Genomic DNA, 18,553 nt, shown 5'->3' on the forward strand with positions numbered 1-18,553 from the left:
TTTAATTGAGTCCATTGACATTTTCTTTAGTCCTCAAAATTCACATTTTAAGGGCTGTAAGCACTCACAACAACCTCACAACAACCCTATGAAGTATTTAACATATTATTACTTCCATTTTATAGATGGGAAGTCTGAGGCCTTCAGGGGTTACAACTTGCCATTGATCAGACATTAAATGAATTAAGATTCAATCAGGTCTTCTGATTTCAAATTCAACATTCTTTTTCTATTCTACACTGTCCTACTCACTTTACATTTCTACAGCCTAACAACTGATATCATTGGCCAACCCCTCCTTTTTGACAGTCTGTCTTTAGCCTTCCTGACACTGCATAATCTTTGTTTTTCTTCTGTCTATCCTTTAATCGTTAACTTTCATTACTTTCTCTGGAATGTTCATTAACTCTGGATAACTTGCATGGCAATAAATTAGCAAGGGATGAAGATTAGGTCAGAGTCTAAAGCTTTTTATTGACATAAGAAACAGATTTATTAAAGGAACAGATACACTAAACCTAGCACTTTGGAGTTAGAAAATGCACAATGACATACTTTGAGAAGCACACACAACAAACAGGAAGAAATATATGTTTGTAGGTTTCATAAAATTAGTTCTGAATGAATAGCTTATATGGTTCATTAACTATATCCCTACTATGGAAAGGGGAAAAGGGCAACAAAGTGCATTTTAAAAGCTTCCTTTTACCCTGTTACTGTTACAAATGTTTTTGTTTTTTTCTAAGAAATCCTTTATCCTCTTCCTCTCACTAGCCAGAATCATAATATTATACATTTAGTGCTAGAACAGATTTGGAGGCCTGGTCCAATCCCCTCACTTTTCAAATGAGGAAAAGGAATTGCAAAGAGATTAAATAAATTCCTACAGTTAGGAAATAATAATTGGCAGGCCTGGAATTTAAACTGAGAACTTTTCACTTCAAATCTCTTGCTCATTTTAAGGAACAAAGAATTTAACTAGCCAGGTTGAAACAGTGGTATGATGTTAAGATGCTGATATGTTTTGGTCCCTCATGAAAAGAGCTTGTGGATCAAATGAAAGGTCAATTGTGATAATGAAGTCCTGCTTTAAACTCTGACTAAAACCATAGGGTTTTAGGTTGGCATAGTTCAAGGTTACTAGGGGCTTAGATTTGGGAAAACTTTTCCTTACTTTTCAAATATGGCCTCAGATACTTACTAGCTGTGTGTCCCTGGACAAGTCACTTTACTTTATTTGCCTCAGTTTTCACATCTGTCAAATGAATTAGAAAAGGATACTATTCCAGTATCTTTGCCAAGAAAGCCCTGAAAGGGGTCATGAAGAGTCAGACACAACTGAACAACAAAACCACGTTCCTATTAAATTTCTTCAAGCCATTATTTATACATATACAGTAAGCTATGTCCACAGTATCAAAAATCTTCATATTATGAAAACTAGTAGTTTCCTTGGACCTTAATATGGGACAGTGATCTAAATGGTACTTTGATATTTTCCATTCAAGCTGTCAGGGAACACTGATAGGAAAAATGTGCAGGTGAGCAATAGAACCAATTTTAGGAACTTTAGCTATAACACAAGAATTTTATTTGTCTTCTCCTAGGATAAAATACTCACATAGAAATCATGTAAAAAAGCCACAGGTCATCTCTTTGAATCAAGTGTGTTAAGATGTCTCCACTCAATTAATCCTAGCAACTCTAATATAGTCAGGATGCCAAAAGTGATCAGAAACTGACAATTCAAGAGAGTGACAACTATGTAAGTAACATTTACATCTAAATTATTGATGTAAAAAAATTCTTTTAATTCAGGCTTATAATAATTTTGTGACATCACTCAGTCTAAATATCTCAGGTTCAATTATACTTTTACCTATCTCTTGGGTATCATTTCCTTTGCTGCACAGAAAACAGTTTTGTTGCAAGGAACCTGATTCTTCCCTGTTTTAAGAGGTCTCCTTTGCCAAGAGATTATCTTAAAGTGTTGGTCAGTCCTTTTTGACTCTGTGACTCTATTTGGGGTTTTATCGACAAAGATATAGAATGGTTTGCCATTTCTTTCTCCAATTCATTTTACCTATGAGGAAGCTAAAGTAAACAGGGTGAAATTACTCGTCCAGAGTCATACAACTAGTAAGAGTCTGAGGCAGGATTTGAATTCTGCTCTTCCCAACTTTAAGCCTAGTGCTCTATCCACTGCACTACTTAGATGACCAATTGTCTCAAATATAAGAATGCAAAAGAACTATGATAGATATATGTAGGTAGAGGAAACTCTACTATTTATCTCTCAAATGACACAAGTGAATAAATGGGCAACTTTATGTAAAAGGCCTGAAACCTTTGTCTTCAGTGTATGTTAAGTCAAGGATAGAAGTGGATTTGCTTTGACAGTGGCTGGTAAATTATTAAAAATGAAGACCTTGAGGAAAGGCAAATAAGAAGATGAGTAAATCCAATGTAATGAAGAAATGATTGAAAAAAGAGGGAGGCGTCCAGAAATAGTGGTCCTGATGAGGGCCCTAAGCTGGCTTTGTCTGAAAAATATGGAAGAGAGAAAGGATATGGAATTTCCAAGTTGAGAATCTTATGAATGATGTGATTCTGTGAGACAGAGACATGGCTATATCTGTGTGGGACTAAAGCAAAGTGCAGGAAATGATCATTAAAGTTAAAGAGGCTGAGAAATTGTGTGGTCAGGGGTCATCATCATTCGTGTTGAAATCTCTGAGGATAGTCAGAGGAATGGTGGTGAAGAGGAAAATGGAAATCTAGGTGCTAAAAGCTTTAAGATAAATAAATAAATCTTATATTAGCAGATGACCACAAGAAGGAAGGAAGGTAATAAAGCAATGACATGGATTTTTAAAAAAAAAAAAAGATTATTATAAGATGAAGTAGAGGAATGGCTTGGAAGCCAGAGCAGGGAAACAAGGCCAATACTTTGTGAATCTAGGGAAAACATGTGAAGCCTGCAGGGGAAAGCCAGGTTTTATTTAAAACTAGGAATAGAAGGAGTAGTAGCTGAAAAAAATCCAGAATGATATGGATGAAATGGATTTGGAAGAGCCAGGAGAGAAGGATTAATCAAAATAAGAACAAGGATTTAGGAGATAATATGGGCATGGAAGGAACCATGACATAGCAGAGTCAGGAGGAACTATATTGAAGACCTCAAAGCCATGTAATCCAGTCTTATAGATCAGGAAACTGAGGCATAGAAAAGTGACAATGACCTGTCCAAAAGCAGCATAGCTAGAAAGTGGCCTAGCCAGGTGGATTTAATTTTAGAAAAATAGGGTTTATATTATTTGTAATCTCAATTTTTGGTTTATTTTTGGACAGGTTTGTTTTTTGAGAGGCAGTTGGGGTTAAATGACTTGCCCAGTCATACAGCTAATATGTTAAGTATCTGAGGTCAGATTTAAACTCAGTTCTGTAGAATTTCTTTCTTCTGCTGTCAGCTTAAGCCCCAGTTACTATGCTCCTCATCCCATTCTCCATCCAACTTACCACTAAATCTCAGGTAGTTCTTATAAAAAATATTGGCTTCAAAGAAATAACGAGAACAAAGTTCAAATATTTCCCCAGTACTTTTGAGGGAATTGGATAGAAATTAGGATCATAATTTAGTTCCTACTTAGCATTAGTACCACTGTTTACTTCCAAAGATGGCATTAATAATAGAAGAGTCCTTCCACTGGACTGGAGTGCAGAAATTCATTCTGGAGAGTCACTTCTTATTCCTAACTCCCTGGGCACCAGTGCTACATTAGCTGCAAAATACAGCTAGTATTCAAACTCCTAGATTCTTATAGCTTATTCTTCTGGTCTTTGAAACTCCCATCATCAAAGACTGAGCTCCCAAAACCAGAAAGTATGAGTAAAGCAATCCCCCCTTTCCCCAGGATATGAATGCAGTGAAAACATTGCCAGAACTGGCGGAAGATTTTTCAAAGACACCAACAATTCTGGTTATACAGCCAATGGAAAAAGGCCTCCTCCCAATTACGTGGTAGGCCAACCTGAAACCAGTTACAGAATTTCTATGCATGTTCCAGTCATCACAATTCTCTCAGAATTAACTCCCTGGTGCCCTCCATGTGGAGATACAATCATAGCAAGCTGATGGGAATTGAACCATGTGTTAGACCCCCAATTATGCTTGACTATGTAAATTTGTTATAAGAATTTGGATTTTTACTTTTCCTTTAAAATAAAGGGGGAAGAAAAAATAGAATAAAATAAAATAAGGGGGGAAGGAAAATAAGTATTAATTAAAAATAAAGTGGAAGGTAGAGTTTTAAAATAAGATTTTTTAAATTGCTGTTTCCTACTTTAAACACTGCTTTTAAATAGAAAACTTTAAAAAGATTTTAAAACAGTTAAAGTGGTTTTGTCCAAAAAAAGGGTCTATATGGTAATGGGCCACAACATTCTTTGTGGCAAATAACATCAGCAATCTGCTCTCTGATTATTCCTTATGGCACAATTTGGATTTATTGTAGCTTTCAGAGAAGGAAAGAGGGCACATTTCTATTTAGCATAATTTTCACGTAGATTGGGTCATATTTTTTATATATTCTATACTGTGAATATTTAATAAATATTCAGTCCCAATATTAACACTGATTTATGTGACATTGTGTTCATAGCTAATAATAATACATTCTCTTATGCTCTGGTTCAGCACCACCACAAATATAAAGACTAGCTTGTGATTTGTAGTTCTTTCCATCTGTAGAGCATGCATTGCCTACCCTTGGGTTTGTTGGTGTCACTACTGCTTACAGGCTTGTGCTGAGAAACTTAACAGAAGCATAGGGAACATTATGTTTCTTCCTTTACATAATGTGGAAAGCCAGCATACTCATACCCATGAGTACAGCTAAAGGAATTGAGGTTATGTATCTCGAAGATGAGAAACCTGAAAAATAACCTAATAATGGTCTTGAACTATAAAACATACACAAAAAGAAAGCAGACTTAAATTAAGAAGAGTGGCTGCATATAAGGGACTCAAGATAATTAAATGGTCAAAAGAAACTCTCAAGGAATAATCTTTTCACTAAATTAAAAAAAAATTACCCTAAACCATTTCTAGTATATGTGATATTTAAAAACTCAAATACACATCTGCCAAAACCTAAAGCTATGAAAAGACTGCAAAAATCACATATGGTTTAAATGAAAAATATCTTGAGGTCAGCCTGAGCTTTACAATAGCTTCCTAATTGGTCACCCAATTTCTATTCTGTCCTTTCTCCAATATATCCTCTACAGAGCTGCCCAGAACTTTTTCCAAAGCACAGATCTGCACATGTCACATCCCTGGGCAGGAATTAATGCATCTGGGATAAAATGCAAACCATTCAGAGTCCTTTATAATCTCTCTCCAGCCTCTCTTTCAAGATATATTTCACACTCCTCCATCAAACTCTCTACAATCCAATCAAACTGACTTACTTGCTGTTCACTGAACTATGTCCCAACCCCTGTGACTTTGTACTTGTCTGAAACGTACATCTTCTTACCTCAACCAATCCTTCATTTCTTTCATATCCCAGCTGAGCTACCAGCTACCTCCTGTGGAGCAACTTTTCCTGATCCCCTACCTCTTAATACTCTCTCCCTGCTCAAATTTATTTCTCTGTGCATATATTATATAATATAATCTCCCCTAGGGCAAGGACTTTGGTTTGGGGGTGTGGATCCCAGCATATAAAATGATGCCTTAAGCTGAATGCTCAATAAATATATAATTGAATTGAATTAAACCACTTCAACTTCTTGTAGGCCTCCTAGCTCCAAGTATAGCTCCACTCTAGTGGAGTTGTGATATTATCATTTTTTTTTAAAGGGAGAAATGGAATGGAATTGTTCCTTACAGCTTTCCATTGCTGCCGGGCTATGGAATTTGAGGAATATCATTAAAGGTTATTAGATAAATCCCTGTATATCTCCAGACAGTTCATTTTTATTATTATATTTCTAGTAATAGAAAACATATTTAGAAGTTACTATTGATCAGATTCATTCCTTTTACTTTATTTTTAAACATATGAACTTTAGATTTGGTTTTTGTATCATATTCTCTCTCTGAATGTTAGTCAGAAAAGATCCTCAATTTACTAATCTTTTCATTTTACAGATGAAAAACTTAGGCACAAGAGATTACCTAACAAGTTAATGAGAAAATAGAAAAAGAAATTAAGTCTTTTGACTGTCATTCAGTATTCTTTCTATCATAACAGCATCTTTAAATATAAAGAATGAGAAAAAAGTCATATTTTTAAAAAACCACTCTAAATGATTAAAATTAATAAATACCAATTAAAGCTATTCTCTGGTTGTACCTCATACCCATCATATTAGCAAAGTTTACTAAAAAGAATAATAACAAATATTGGAGGGATTGGGGGAAATAGGAATATTGATGGAGCTGTGAATTAACCCAGCCATTATGCAAAGCCAACTGGAATTATGCCCCCAAAGTCACTAATCTATATGTACTCTTTAATCCAGGATTGCCACCATCAGGAAAAGGATCATTATGTATTTAATTATTTATAGTGGTTTCTATTATGTTTGGCAAAGAACCAAAAATTAATAAGATCCTTATCAATTGGGGAATGAGTGAACAAATTATGATAAATAAATCTATTGTTCAGTCTTGTCTGACTTTTTGTGACTCCATTTGGAGTTTTCTTGGCAATGAACCTTATTTTGGGGGCTTATCATTTCCTTTTCCAGTTTATTTTACAGGTGAGGAAACTGAGGCAAATGGGACTAAATAACTTGGCCAGAGTCACACAGTTTAGTAAATGTCTGAGGCCTTCCTGACAGAAGCTTGGTGCTTTATCCACAGTACCACTCAGCAGCCCCAAAATAAATCTAAAGTGGAATATTATTGTGCTATAAGATATAATGAAGGGAAAAATAATGGAGGGAATGGTTTCAGAGAAATCTGAGAAGATTTGTATAAACTGATGCAGAAAGAAGTGAGCAAAACTGGAACAATGAATATAACAATCATAATGATTTTGAAAGACTGGAGAATTCTAATCAATGCTTTGATCAATTATTATTCCAAAAGATCACAGATGAAGTATTCTAGACACCTTCTGATAGAGAGGAGGGATCCAGAATGCAGAATGATACCTATGTATTGCATGGACAATGTGGAAATTATGTAACCCATATTGGTTACAAGAGTTTTAGTTTTTATTTTTTTTCTCTTTCAAGGGGAACTGGTAGGTAGGGTGGTAGGGGAATGGGAAAGAGAGAGTTGTGTTCCTTGAAAAATTTTTCATTTAGTTTTTAAAATAAGAAAATGGCAATTAATTTAAATTGGATACAGATGCATGTGTTCTTACTGTAAACCTAAGATCCCTCATATAGGAAATAGGAAAAACCACAGAAGTCTTAGAATCTTTCATTGGCATGAAATCCACTTGTACTTGCTGCTCAAAGTCAGTGTCCATCCGAAATAGTATTTCAGTAGCCCGGCAGCAATGGTGAGCTGTAGGGAACAAGCAGACAAAAAGAGAACTGGCAGTCAGCCACTTGAGACTCCCAGGGGAGTCCATCAGGGAGAGAGCAAGAGCAGAAAGCTGCAAAATCCATTAACTGAGAAGCAGCCCCAAGAAGGAGCGCCAGCAGCAGCACGTAAACCCACACACTCTGCCAAAAAAACACACCAGAAGACACCAAGAAAAGTCACCTGAATGCTAAGCAGAAGGAATCTAAAACCAGGCCAGGGTCAATACTGCTGACAGACTAGCCATGTGCAAAATCAGCCTCTATGAGCATAATCATATGGATTATGCTCTGAACAAGACATTTTTGCATCTGAAACTTATAAAAGAAAAATAACTAAATTGAAGGCAAACAAACAAACAAAAACTTCATCAATTACAAATATATTTAAATTCAGGAGACTCCCAAACTTCCAATTTTGGTCCTGGTTACTTCAGGGGTCATGCCTCTTATCACATATTACATAGCAATGAAAACTAGAAGTGCTGTCTTTGGGAAAATACCTAAATCCCAAATTCCAGAGTTGAAGAACACATCTTTTCTTTTCTTTTAATTAAAGTTATCAATTATCATTTTCAAATTTATCTCTCTCTTCTCCCATTCTCTCCCTAATGAGCCAATTCCTAAAATAAAGATTTAAAAGTAAAGAACAAAAAAAAAATCAATTTTGCAAAACCAAATAACATTGTCTGTATTTAAAAATATCTACAATATCCTATGTTTACAAACTCCCACCTTTATAAAGTAATTTTCCCATCTCTTCTTCTCTAGGGCCACTTACAATAATCAAGGATTCCATCTTATTTCTTTATTATTCTTTTCATTTATTTTGTTTTTTTCGTTGTAAATGTTGCTTTCTTGATCCTATTTCATCCAACATCCAGTTAGTCTTTCCATTCTTGTTTGAATTTTTCATATCTACCATTTCTTAGGATACAATACTTTATAACATTCATGCACTTAAAAGTATTAACCATTTCCTAAGAACACATCTTTTCTTTTCTTTTTAAGATCCCTTTTTTAGAAATTTCCTTTTGTTCTTATAGAATTGGAGCACAAAGTTGTTCATCCTTTAACCAGGTTACAAAGCTTTTCTGTTTGATTCGCCCATCTGCTTTTATGATCCCTCTGCTCATTGCTTTTTTTTTTTTTTTTTAAAGTCTTGTTCCATACGTGCACAGATGCTTTGCTAACGTGTATGGAGTCTGTTGGATATGTTTTCTCTAAAACCTTCAAGCAGATTTTTTTTAAAAAATGATACAATCCCATTGGAGACTATATGGCAACTCACCATTAATCTTGTCCATGACCTCTGCTCAGTCCCATTTAGACTTTTTGTATGAAGCATAACCCCCTTTAAATCAAGAAGACCAAAAAGTGTCGTGACCAGCACACAGACTTAAGAGCCAGGAAATCTGCAGTTTCCACCTGCACTGAAGAGGATGTGACCTTTGGCAAGTGCTTAACTGCTGTGTGGCTTCCTTTCTTGTATCTGTGGTATGAAAGCATAAATGTTTGTATCCTGCTTTTGAGGCAATAGTGCAAAAATTAATTAAATAACTTATCAGATTCTCTCAGAACCTATGTTATTCCCAAAGAGGTTAGGTATTTAAGGAAGTGTACTGATTCTTTGGATTATAGTATGGAGTTAGGAAGACCTGAGATAAAATCCAATATGAGACTCTACAATGTGACCCTAGCCAAGTCACATATTCTGTTTGCCTCGGTTTACTCATCTGTAAAATGGGACTAAGCATAGTATCTACTTCACAGAGTTGTTATGAGAATCAAATGAAATAATATTTTTAAAAGTATTTAGCATGTTGCTTGGCACATTGTAGACACTATATAAATGTTCATTTTATTATTATTATGGCTTGATGTTTGTCATTTCAGCTTTTACATATTTACATAAATTAGAGTTAAAAGGGATCCTAGATATCACCTAGTCCAATCCTTTTATTTTACAGATAAGAAAATAGAGGGCATACAGACTAAGTGATTTGCCAACATTCATACATATATAAATTTTTTTTTAAATAATAATAATATATAGACATGAATATACTGACAAATTTTTAACAACTGACTCTCTCCCCCCCAAAAATATATGCACAACACTGAGTTCAATCTGCATTATTATCATTTCCCTGTTACTTTCTTAAGCCTAGACAATTGCTAAAACAATAAATCAAGCCCTAACTCATAGTATTTGCCAATTTCCAAAGTGTAAATGCTCACTCTGAAAATTTAACAATTGGCTTTTAAGTAAGGGCACACCCATCTGTAAAGCACTTTATAGGCTTCACCCTTACATATTATTTCATTTAATCCTCATAACCTTATGGTTTAGTGGGAAAAGTATCAGATCTGAATGACAAGATGACTTCTGATAGGTTCTTCATATCTGGTACTGAGCCACTGAAGCAAATATGATCAAAATGGAAATTTAAAAGAGGATTTCAATTTTCCTTCTTTATGTATATGTTATTCAGAAAAGTGTTCAGTAGTTTACAGTACTGAAATTCTAGGATGTTTCTTGGAGAATTGGAAAGGGGTTAACACAATAAAAAAGATCAGGGTCTATTTGTAATAGAGACCTCAGACACCTCCCAGGTCAGAATTCCACAACAGCCGCCTTCTTATCCTTCCTTCTTGCCAGCCTAATATCACCAGCTGTTGTGTGTTTGGAGTAAAAGCATTCCTTTTCTTCTCTACATCCCCTCAGGCTTTTCATTGAGCTTCAGAACATTTGCTATATATTTCTGTGATTTTAAGAAAAAGAAGCATGTAATTCTGACATGCAAGTCATTTGTAGCAGGCAAGCAATCTCTTTTCTGAGATATAAAAGACTGGATTTTAAAACTAGAAGAGAGAAAAAAAGGGAATGTATGTTATTTTAACAGATCCTTAGAGACTGATTTGAAAGAAAGACTTGGTTTCTGGTCCAGCTTTTACTCCATCATCCACTATCCTTAGAGGATTCCTCAAAGAAATCAATGTCATCCTCATCATATTTAAGGTTGTCTCATTTTAAATCCTGTTCTATGCACTGTAGTTGCCAATAGAATTAGGTCATGTTTATGTGAAAATAATTAGCTGTACAATAAAAATTGTGGATTCCTTCCTACAAAAAGTTTTTTAGAAGCTATGTGCTTATTGTTTATATTGTAACTTGCTTGTGAAAATAAAAATATTAACCTACATAATTTAGAGTGTTTAATTTCATTTCTTGTCAAAAAAAAAATCCAATTTAGAGGAAAGAGAAAATGTCGTTAAGTATATTTGGGGATGGTGATAGTTATGTATTATTTTACTTTAAAACATTATTAAATGAAAATAAATCATGTTCCTTTAAAATATCCTAATTGATGTTTTTATAGAAAAAGAGCCTAGGGAATTTTTCTCTCTGTGGGAAATGGTGCCAAGTCTAATTTATAGTATTTTGTATAGATGTGCCTTTGTTTACACACACACACACACACACACACACACACACACACACACACAGAATAATTTGTGTGTGTGTATGTGTGTGTATACATGCATTTATGCATGCATGTGGTAACATCTGGTTATCCTCTATTTCATTTTCATTTTAGGCTTGAATTTTAGGTTTTTTCAATGAGCAAGTATTTATTTTCTATTTCCTACTTTTCTCCCACCCATACAAATAAAACAAAAACAAAAACAAAAACAAAATCTTTATAACAAATATGTATAATTAGGCAAAAAAATCCCCATATTAATCATATCCAAAAAGTGTACATCTCATGGTATATCTTGAATCCTTCACCTCTTTATCAGCAGGTTGCTAGAATTCTTCATCATTGGTCCTCTGGAATTATAGTTGGTCACTTCAGTGACCAGTTAAGTCTTTCAAAAATACTTGTCTTTATAGTGTTGTTGTTGTTATTGAATAAATTATTTTCCTTGTTCTATTCACTTCACTCTGCATCAGCTCATATAAGTTTTCTTTGTATGTCTTTGGAACTATCCCTTTCAGCATTTTTTATGATAATATTCCTTTACATTCATATTCATAATTTGATCAACCATTCCCAAGTGATGAGCATCTCCTGAGTTTCCAGGTTTTTGTTGTAACAAAAAGAACTCTTGTGAATATTTTTGTACATAGGGATCTTTCTCCTCTTTCTTTTATCTCTTTGGGTACAAGCCTATTGCTGGGTCAAAAGGTAATTGATGACTCTGGAGGCAGAATTCCAAAACATTTTCCAGAATAGTAATTGTTTCATATTAAGATGCACATGATTAGTAGTTTTAAAGCTTTGAGTAATCTCTTAGAGGCTATTTGGAGTTACAAATGTTAACTATATAAATGTACTATATGTTATTGTTTCTAGTACCTTAGAAACAATGAGAATAATGAGAAAAGACAAATTCCTTTGAACTAGTTCTAATTCTATTTGCTGAATACTCTCTTAAGTTAATGCTTTACTTTAAGGATATTCCTTTCAGTTATGAAGCTAGTTTGGGTTTTTTAGGAATTAAGTATCTCAGTAACTAGAAAAATTCTGACTTGTTTCCAAAAATTAAGTAACAGGATTAACAGATAGACAAAAAGCACAATTTAAGATAGTTTACTGGCCGAGCATAAAGGTCAAAATTAGCAAGCTATAAAGAGGCACCATTAGAAATATACAGTAAGTCCTTTGTAAAAATCATAAAAGACCATCAGTGTAAGCAGTGAATTGAAAACAAATAAAAAATTTTCTGCTATCTATGACGGAAGCAGGGCAATTTTCAAGAGCTTGACATAGTTGCAAAAAAATTTAAAGGGCCATCAGGTCAGTAAGAAACTATAAAATAGCTTTGTTGCTCTTATGTAACAAGAAGCACAGTACAAGTTGGGTATTAGGCAATCTACAGTATTCCATGAGCCAATGATTTCATAATCTTAATAAATACCAAGTAATAGAACATATTATAGCTTTCAAAGCACTTTCATATGTTATCTCCTTGATCCTCATAACAAAGTCTATGAAGATGGAAAGACATGCTAGTAAGTATCTGAGGCTGGATTTGAACTTAAATCTTTCCTGACTCTAGGCCCAGGGCTTCTCCACTGTACCATCTACCTGCAGTGGATTAGCTTTCCCTAAAAGGAGACCAAGCTGTTCCTGGGATTTGATTAATTCCAGCTTCTGATGCAGCTTCCTGATCATCAAGGACATAAAATGTCTTAGTCATATAGGATCAGGGCACCTCTGATCTGTTAGATCTCTGAAAACCCCTTGAATCGCCTCTCTCCTTATCATATCCTGCCCTGATGATCAGACTCATTTCCATAAAGAGAAGAGAAAAGGGAGGAACCACATCCAGGAACTTGGTATATTAGGGCAAACTAAACTCCTTTAGTTCACTCATCAGGTGATTTACTTCCAAGAGCTTCATTTCCTCCCAACATAAATCCTGAACTAAGACACTTCTGGCATTATAATCATCTCTAATATTCCTGTCTGGAAGGCTTAGAGCAACTAGATGGCAATGGTCTCCAGTCAGGGAGACTCATCTTCCTGAGTTCAAATGTGGCCTCAGACACTTTCAAGCTATATGACCCTGGACAAGTCATTTAACTTTGTTTGCCTCAGTTTCCTCATCTGAAAAATGATCTGGAGAAGGAAATGGCAAAGTATTCCAGTATCTTTACCAAAAAAAATCCTAAAATAGTTTCACAGAGTCAGACATGACCAAATAACAACAAAATGGAACATTGTTATATCAAAGGAAAAAAATATGAAGAATTCAAGGAAATTTAGACATATATAAATGTAGAACAAAGTAAATGGGATCAAGAAAAAAATCTGCAAAAGTGTCCACAATAATGTAAAGAAAAGAAACCCTGACAGACATCAGAACCCTCATCCAAGTAGTGATCAGTTGTGATTTTATAATCTATGGTCAAGTGTTCCTCCCTCACTTCTCAGAGAGGCAAGACCCACTGATATGTTTGAAAAGTTCTATTGGAGGAAGAGGGGAGAAGATAAGCAATCTAACCAGTTGTACTTAGCTACTAAGGAGTGGAAGCAAGACTAGAAACTAGATGTCTTTTTGCTTGTTCCACTGTGCTTCTATCACATCACACGAAGACAAGGAAAAAAGCAAAAAGTAAGGGACTCTGAGAAGAATACAAGATGCAGGGGAAGTTGTGATGGGAGGATAGAACATCAGCCTTTTGCCACAAATAATCTAATTTACACCAAGGCAAAACTACTGGAGTATATGAGATTTGCACATTTTAAAGAGATGGCTTTTTTCCCACAAATGGGATGGAAATTATTGCAAAGGAAAAGTCCTTTTGCAAATGGGATATGGTACCTTCCTCTGACTGCTGAGAAGTGTTATACTGATTAACCTGACTTTATTATATAGATATATGGAGTTAATTGGGAAATAATTTTCAGTGATTCGGCAGCTCTATACCAGATGACATTTTCTAAGTGCTGTTTTACATGCTTGAAATTTTACTATTAGAATGGTAGCTTGTTATTCTCCCAGTTTGCCATAATCATGTAACTATCTGTCTTGGGGAGACCACAGAGTGACTGCTGTCCCAAAACATAAACTCTTTACAAAAGTGACATTTTAAACCAATCCAGTAAATTCTTCTTTGACTCTATGGTATTTTTTTTCCTTAACAGGGCCTTTATGTCTTTGTGGTGTATTTTATTCTACACAACCAGATGTGCTGCCCAATGAAAGCCAGCTACACTGTGGAAATGAATGGGCACCCAGGACCAGGTTCGGCTTTTTTCACGGCAGGTAGCGGTATGCCTCCTGCAGGAGGTGAGATCAGCAAGTCCACCCAGAATCTCATCAGTGCTATGGAAGAGGTACCTCTCATTTGTATTCTTAGTCAGAAGGGAAGTTAAGTCCCGCCTCAGAGAATTTCAGAACCTCAGAGCTAGAAGGAGATTAGAGATCAGGAAAGCCGGCTCTCTCATTTTAGAGTTTAATCAAATAAGGGCCAGAGAAATGAAAAGTCTTGATTAAAACTGTACAGCTACTAGTAGGGCTAGGACAGAATCAGAACACAGTTCTCCTTATCCTCGATCCAATTTTATTGTCACTATATCATAGGACTGATGACCTTAATCTTCTCCCTGCTTTATGAGTTGTAGTAGCCATTCACTCGGAAGAAAAACAAATTAGTCATAGCTTGCTTTGGCATCTCACATTACCTAGACTTTGAGGATGACTTTACACATAACCAGGAAATTGTTTCCAGAATATTTTTTAGTCCAAAATATTTTTACCAACTTCTTTTCTCCCACATAGTTGAGCTTCTCACCTTGAGCTCAGCATGCAATTGTGAAAAGACGTACAAAAATCCAGATATTCTTTTTAATCTAAATATCAAGAAAATGTTTCAGAATAGAAACTCAGAACTTTCACAAGGAGTACAAATTTCACTAATGGAAATCTGAATCAGAATTTGCTATATGAAATGTATTTCTTCTTCACTTCTCTTTCCATTCTTCCCACATTTTAAACCCTTAGCTTCCTTTCTACCACTGCCAGGATTTAAAATTTCTTGCCTTGAGAAAATTAAATAGTACAATGCGCCTGGAATCAGAAAAACCTGAATTCAAATCCAGCATCAGGTACTTACTAGCTTTGTGACCTTCTGGGCAAGTCACTTAACCCATGAGTAATTTTCCCCTGCTGTAAAATGGGGTTACCAATAAGCATCTACTTTCCAAGGTTGTTGTGATATTTAGCATAGTGCCTGGCAGAGGGTAGGAACTTCATAAATATTTGTTTTCTTCCTTCTTTGTCCCCACCTTTGTGGGGAAGGAAGCAGCTCTAAGAAAGTTATTGAGGAAGAAAAATTAGTTCAGATAGATGAGGACCCTCCCCAGCTCCCATTGGGATGCTGCAAAGTAATATTTTCATTAGACTGCTGATAGATTCTCCTACACCTCTCTATAGGGAGCAAAGAGAATGCAAGATATCATCTTTTGATATTGTCAGTAGATGAGAATATATGAGGCATCTCATCTACTTATATACTCATATACTTAAGTATATATGTATATAAATACACATATAGACACACATGGAAAACATACATATAAAAATATGCATATGTAATATATTTTCACATCAGAGAGTATTTCCTAATTATTTCTTGATCTAAAGATGAGTTATTTTCATTACAAATTTAAATAAATAAGATTCCATGGGGTTGGAAACCTATTACAATTTTTAAAAAAGAAAAAAGTATAGTAAACGGAAAAGAAAGAGGAAGGGACAATATAGGAAAGAAGATAAGGAAAGAGAAAAACTTACTATCTTTGTATTAGAAATGGGCAGCTATGAGGCAGCTAGCTAGTGTAATAGATAGAGCACTGGCCCTAGAATCAGAAGGACTAAGTTCAAATCCTCCTTTAGATACTTAACATTTTCTAGCTGTAAAACCTTGGGCAAGTCACTAAACACCAATTGCCTCAGCAAAAAGAAAATAAAAAATAAATTAAAAAAAAAAAAAAAAAAGAAAGAGAGAAGAAAAAAAAAAGAAAAAGAAATGGTCAGCTAGGTAGAGCAATACCAAAATACCAGGCCTAGAGTCAGGAAAACTAGAGTTCAAATAGGGCCTCAGATACTTACTAGCTGTGTGATCCTTGTAAGTCACTTAAGTGCTGTTTGTTTTAGTTAACTCATCTGTAAAAATGGGGAAAATAATAGCGCTTCTCAAACATGTTGTCAGGGTCAAATGAAATAACTGGAAAACACAGTAAGTACTACATAAATGTTGGCTATTGGGCAGGTAGGTGGCACAGTGGATAGAGAACCAGCCCTGAAATCAAGAGGGCCTGAGTTCAAATGTGATTTCAGACACTTAACACTTCCTAACAGTGTGACTGACCTGGGCAAGTCACTTAATCCCAATTGCCTCAGGAAAAAAAAAAAATGTTGGCTATTATTTTTAGAAAGCTCAGGCAAAGCATCTGGGGAGCATGCCATTAGTGAACACAGAGAAACTGGACTACCAGTATCTTATTCAATAATCTTTTATTCAATTTGATATAACAAAATTCAATAGGCAATGAATTCCAAGAGGATACAGAGACCAGAACAAAGGTTTGTTTGGGTATGCAAGGGTAAAAAAATTACCCAGTATTTAGCCTCCAGGAACTTGTGACGTAATAAGAGAAAGAAGGAGAGGGTCTAGACCTAGAATAGGGCAGGAAGGTCACTCTACCAATGCAGGTCAGCCTATTTTCTTCAACTTATATTATTCCAGAATTGCCTTGAATAGTATTTGTCAAACCATGCTATAGGAACAACCTAAGCTGTTTGTTTTTTTTAAATAAATCTTATATGGTTTGTTAATAGACATTAAAATAATAATTGTAGAGAGTTCTACCAATTTTTTGTATAAACTGAAGGATTCTGTCATTGTGAAAAAATACAAAACCCCAGCCTGGAATTTGAAGAGACATGACTTGCCTAAAGTCACCAAGTCCGCGATGTCATAATGAGAACTTGAACCCATATCTTCTTAGCTAGCTCCATATATTCTGTTCCAAGCTCCTTCTCTTTTGAAGCATGTGACATCCACAGATTGCAATAGGTCAAAGCTTTAGGAAAACCATTTTAGGTTTTTGACATCACAAGTGATATTACCAGGAATAGGAATACACACACATATAGACACACATACACACACACAGACAGAGAGAGAGAGAGAGAGAGAGAGAGAGAGAGAGAGAGAGAGAGAGAGAAAATAAAAAATCACTAAAGGGAAACTTTTAAAAAACACTTTTCTGATTTTCCAAAAATATCTAGCCTTTCTCTAAAGACCTTTGTTAAATTTCTTTTTTTGTAATTTTTTTTGACTATGACATTTTAAAAATTTTAGTTTTAATACACATTGCTTTTATGAGTCATATTGAGAGAGAAAAATCAAAACAAAAGGGGAAAACCATGGGAGAGAAAAGAAAAATAGAAAAAAGAAGTGAACATAGCATGTATTAATTTACATTCAGTCTCCATAGTTCTTTTTCTGGATGCAGATGGCATTTTCTATCCAAAGGCTATTGGGACTGCCTTGGATCACTGAATCACTGAGAAGAGCCAAGTCTTTCATAGCATATTATTGCTGTTATTGTGCATAATATATTCTTGGTTCTACTTGTTTCATTCAGTATCAGTTCATGTAAATCTTTCCAGGCCTTTCTAAAATCAGCTTGTTCATCATTTTTTATAGAACAATAATATTTCATTACCTTCATATATCACAATTTATTCAGCCATTCCCTAATTGATGGGCTTCTATCCATTTTCCTATTCTTTGCTACCACAAAAACATCTGTTACAAACATTTTTGCACATATGAATCCTTTTTTTCCTTTATCATTTCATTGAGATACAGACCTAGTAATGGCACTACTGGATCAAAGGGTAGGCACAGTTTTATAACCTTTTGGGCATAGTTCCAAATTGCTTTCCATAATGGTTGGATCATGTCACAACTCCATCAACACTGCATTAGTGTCCCAGCTTTCCCACATACCCTCCAACATTTATCATTATCTTTTCCTGTCATCTTAGCCAATCTGAGGTGTGTAGTGGTACTTCACAGTTGTCTTGATTTGCATTTCTTTAATCAATAATGTTTTAGAGAATTTTTATATGACTATAAATGGCTTTAATTTCATCATCTGAAAATTGATCATATCCTTTGACCATTTATCAACTGGGGAATGATTTGTATTCTTTTAATTTTATATAGTTCTTTATATATTTTAGAAATGAGGTCTTTATCAGGCTCTAAATCACTCTTGATCAGAGAAATGCAAATTAAGACAACTCTGAGATACCACTCTACACCTTTCAGATTGGCTAAGATAACAGAAAAAGATAATGATGAATGTTGGAGGAGAGGTGGGAAAACTGGGACCCTAATACATTGTTGGTGGAGTTGTGAAGTGATCCAACTATTCTGGAGAATAATTTGGAACTGTGCCCAAAGGGCTATAAA

General features: G+C 34.9%; 1 protein-coding gene across 1 annotated transcript in view; it reads left to right on the forward strand.

Moving 5' to 3' along the window:
• Positions 1 to 18,553, forward strand: part of ADGRV1 (adhesion G protein-coupled receptor V1) — a 671,454-nt gene that overhangs the window by 628,723 nt on the left and 24,178 nt on the right. The window contains exon 88 of the mRNA XM_051971448.1: positions 14,208 to 14,399. Within this exon, the coding sequence (XP_051827408.1) occupies positions 14,208 to 14,399 (192 nt within the window). The remainder of the gene's footprint in view (positions 1 to 14,207; positions 14,400 to 18,553) is intronic.

This window comes from Antechinus flavipes, chromosome 1 (genome assembly GCF_016432865.1).
Source record: "Antechinus flavipes isolate AdamAnt ecotype Samford, QLD, Australia chromosome 1, AdamAnt_v2, whole genome shotgun sequence".
Classification (NCBI taxonomy): domain Eukaryota; kingdom Metazoa; phylum Chordata; class Mammalia; order Dasyuromorphia; family Dasyuridae; genus Antechinus; species Antechinus flavipes.